This window comes from Hyposmocoma kahamanoa, unplaced genomic scaffold, assembly GCF_003589595.1.
Source record: "Hyposmocoma kahamanoa isolate Upper Pololo Valley unplaced genomic scaffold, ASM358959v1 232, whole genome shotgun sequence".
Lineage (NCBI taxonomy): Eukaryota > Metazoa > Arthropoda > Insecta > Lepidoptera > Cosmopterigidae > Hyposmocoma > Hyposmocoma kahamanoa.
Window position 1 is genome coordinate 4151661 of NW_020653750.1, and position 2597 is coordinate 4154257.

The 2597-nt window shown below is 42.5% G+C and overlaps 1 protein-coding gene across 1 annotated transcript; it reads left to right on the forward strand.

Moving 5' to 3' along the window:
• Nucleotides 1–599: 599 nt before the first annotated feature.
• LOC113228465 (actin, cytoplasmic A3a) lies at nt 600–2374 on the forward strand. Its single transcript, XM_026461779.1, has 3 exons — nt 600–683; nt 925–1285; nt 1376–2374. The coding sequence occupies exons 2-3, from the start codon at nt 936–938 to the stop codon at nt 2154–2156; spliced, it is 1131 nt and encodes a 376-aa protein (XP_026317564.1). The 5' UTR covers nt 600–683; nt 925–935; the 3' UTR covers nt 2157–2374.
• The last annotated feature ends 223 nt before the right edge of the window (nt 2375–2597 follow it).

The following is a 2597-nucleotide window of genomic DNA, read 5'->3' on the forward strand; positions in this document are numbered from 1 at the left end:
GAAGTTGCCACATGATAATTATTTCTTTATAGTCGTATAATTCTTAATGTGTACTGCACCAAATAACATCTTATTAAACATATTAATTTAAATTTAACTTATTAAAATATCTTATTAAACATCTTATCAAACATCTTTGATGACTACCGAATTCTGCTAAATTCAGGTTAATGTCAGGTGTTGGAGCGGTAATTCGCGCAAATATGCTGATTCATAGAGAAAGCACTTGAGACACGAACAGAAATGAAACTATAATAATTATCTTCTTGAGACACGGTCATGGTCATATTCGATGAATGAACTTGCGGCTTTTGGATCGTTAATTGTTAAAAGTGACAGCGCGACACGTGAGCCGGCTTGGCGACTGTTTGTGGTCTCTATCATATTCACATGTGTTATAATCAGCATTCCCTCTCATCTTATATCAAAGTATCTCGTTTTATCACCATTGAAATTATCACCGTGGAATTATCAACGCTTGTTGAACCACGTTACCCTATATGGTTATGAAATTGAACCAGCTCGCGATTGGTGGAAAATATTATATTCTTGATAGTGCGCGAGCTGTTGATAAGAAGTGTTTTAAATAGTATTCCTCGTGGGCCGTTTCTCATTTTGTGGTGTGCGGTTGACCGAGGCAGCACTGCGTCGCGCCGACGGTTTTTCCTTACATATTTAATACAGTAAGTTTTGTTTAATTATTATTCGCATTTGTTTACTTCTCATTCTCGTATCTCTCTCGTTTCTGAATGAGCTCAGAGTGTTTAAAGATACAATTATGTGACAGTGTTAAAATTTTTGACAAAAGAAAATTACGTAATGTGGATTACATAATTATATGGAATGAAATAACTTGATTGTTTCATTTTTGTGAGTAAAGTTTTTCCTGTACACATAGAAACTTAAGAGAAACGATTGTTTCAGACTAATTCACAATGTGCGACGAGGAAGTTGCTGCGCTGGTAGTGGACAATGGGTCCGGTATGTGCAAGGCCGGGTTCGCGGGTGACGACGCGCCGCGTGCCGTGTTCCCGTCGATCGTAGGCCGACCACGCCACCAGGGTGTAATGGTCGGTATGGGCCAGAAGGACTCGTACGTGGGCGATGAGGCACAGAGCAAGAGAGGCATCCTCACCCTCAAGTACCCTATTGAGCACGGTATTGTCACCAACTGGGATGACATGGAGAAGATCTGGCACCACACCTTCTACAACGAGCTCCGTGTCGCCCCCGAGGAGCACCCCGTTCTTCTCACTGAGGCTCCCCTCAACCCCAAAGCCAACAGGTAGGTGTCACTGTCTAATCTGGTTTGATTTAGTTACTCTTAACAAGAGCGTACAGAGTAGCAGCCACTAACCGTCTGTTTCTGTTACAGGGAGAAAATGACCCAGATAATGTTCGAGACGTTCAACACTCCCGCCATGTACGTGGCCATCCAGGCCGTGCTGTCACTGTACGCGTCTGGTCGTACTACCGGCATCGTGATGGATTCCGGCGACGGTGTCTCGCACACAGTGCCCATCTACGAGGGCTACGCGTTACCGCACGCCATCTTACGTATGGACTTGGCCGGTCGGGACCTCACCGATTACCTCATGAAGATCCTCACTGAGCGCGGCTACTCATTCACTACAACGGCCGAGCGTGAGATAGTGCGTGACATCAAGGAGAAGCTCTGCTACGTGGCTCTCGACTTCGAGCAGGAAATGGCCACAGCCGCCTCCAGCAGCTCGCTGGAGAAGTCTTATGAGCTTCCCGATGGACAAGTTATTACTATCGGCAATGAGCGTTTCCGTTGCCCTGAGGCGCTTTTCCAACCCTCGTTCTTGGGTATGGAAGCCAACGGAATCCACGAGACCACTTACAACTCAATCATGAAGTGCGACGTTGACATTCGTAAGGACTTGTATTCCAACACTGTTCTATCTGGTGGTACCACCATGTATCCAGGCATTGCTGACCGTATGCAGAAGGAGATCACTGCCCTCGCCCCGTCCACCATGAAAATTAAGATAATCGCGCCACCTGAAAGAAAGTACTCCGTATGGATTGGTGGATCGATTCTTGCCTCCCTCTCGACCTTCCAGCAGATGTGGATCTCAAAACAGGAATATGACGAGTCTGGCCCCTCAATAGTTCATAGGAAGTGTTTCTAAATGCCACATATGAGACTATAACTAAATGTAGTTTGTAATTGTCCTACATCAAACCCTGACGGGATGACTCAAATGACGCTTGTTATATATTATTTAAGTACAGTATTTAAATAGGCTATAAGTTATCGTAATATGCATATTACGAAAATAGCAAGAATCATTTTCGATTCAATTTTTTACAAAGAATATGTATTTTTTTGTTACACAACTCAGTAATAAAAAAAATTATATATCGTTGTAAATTCTTATTTTTATTACCTGTCACTTGACGTCTCTGTCCATATTTTAAAATCACAAGTCTATCACTTGCTTAGTCATTCATTTCTGTATTTTGGGAACTTTCATAACGGCAGTTCATTATATTCATACTTAACGAATTTCTCTTTAATGATGACAAAGTAACTGACATACTTTTATTTTAATTTATATTGGGTAATAACA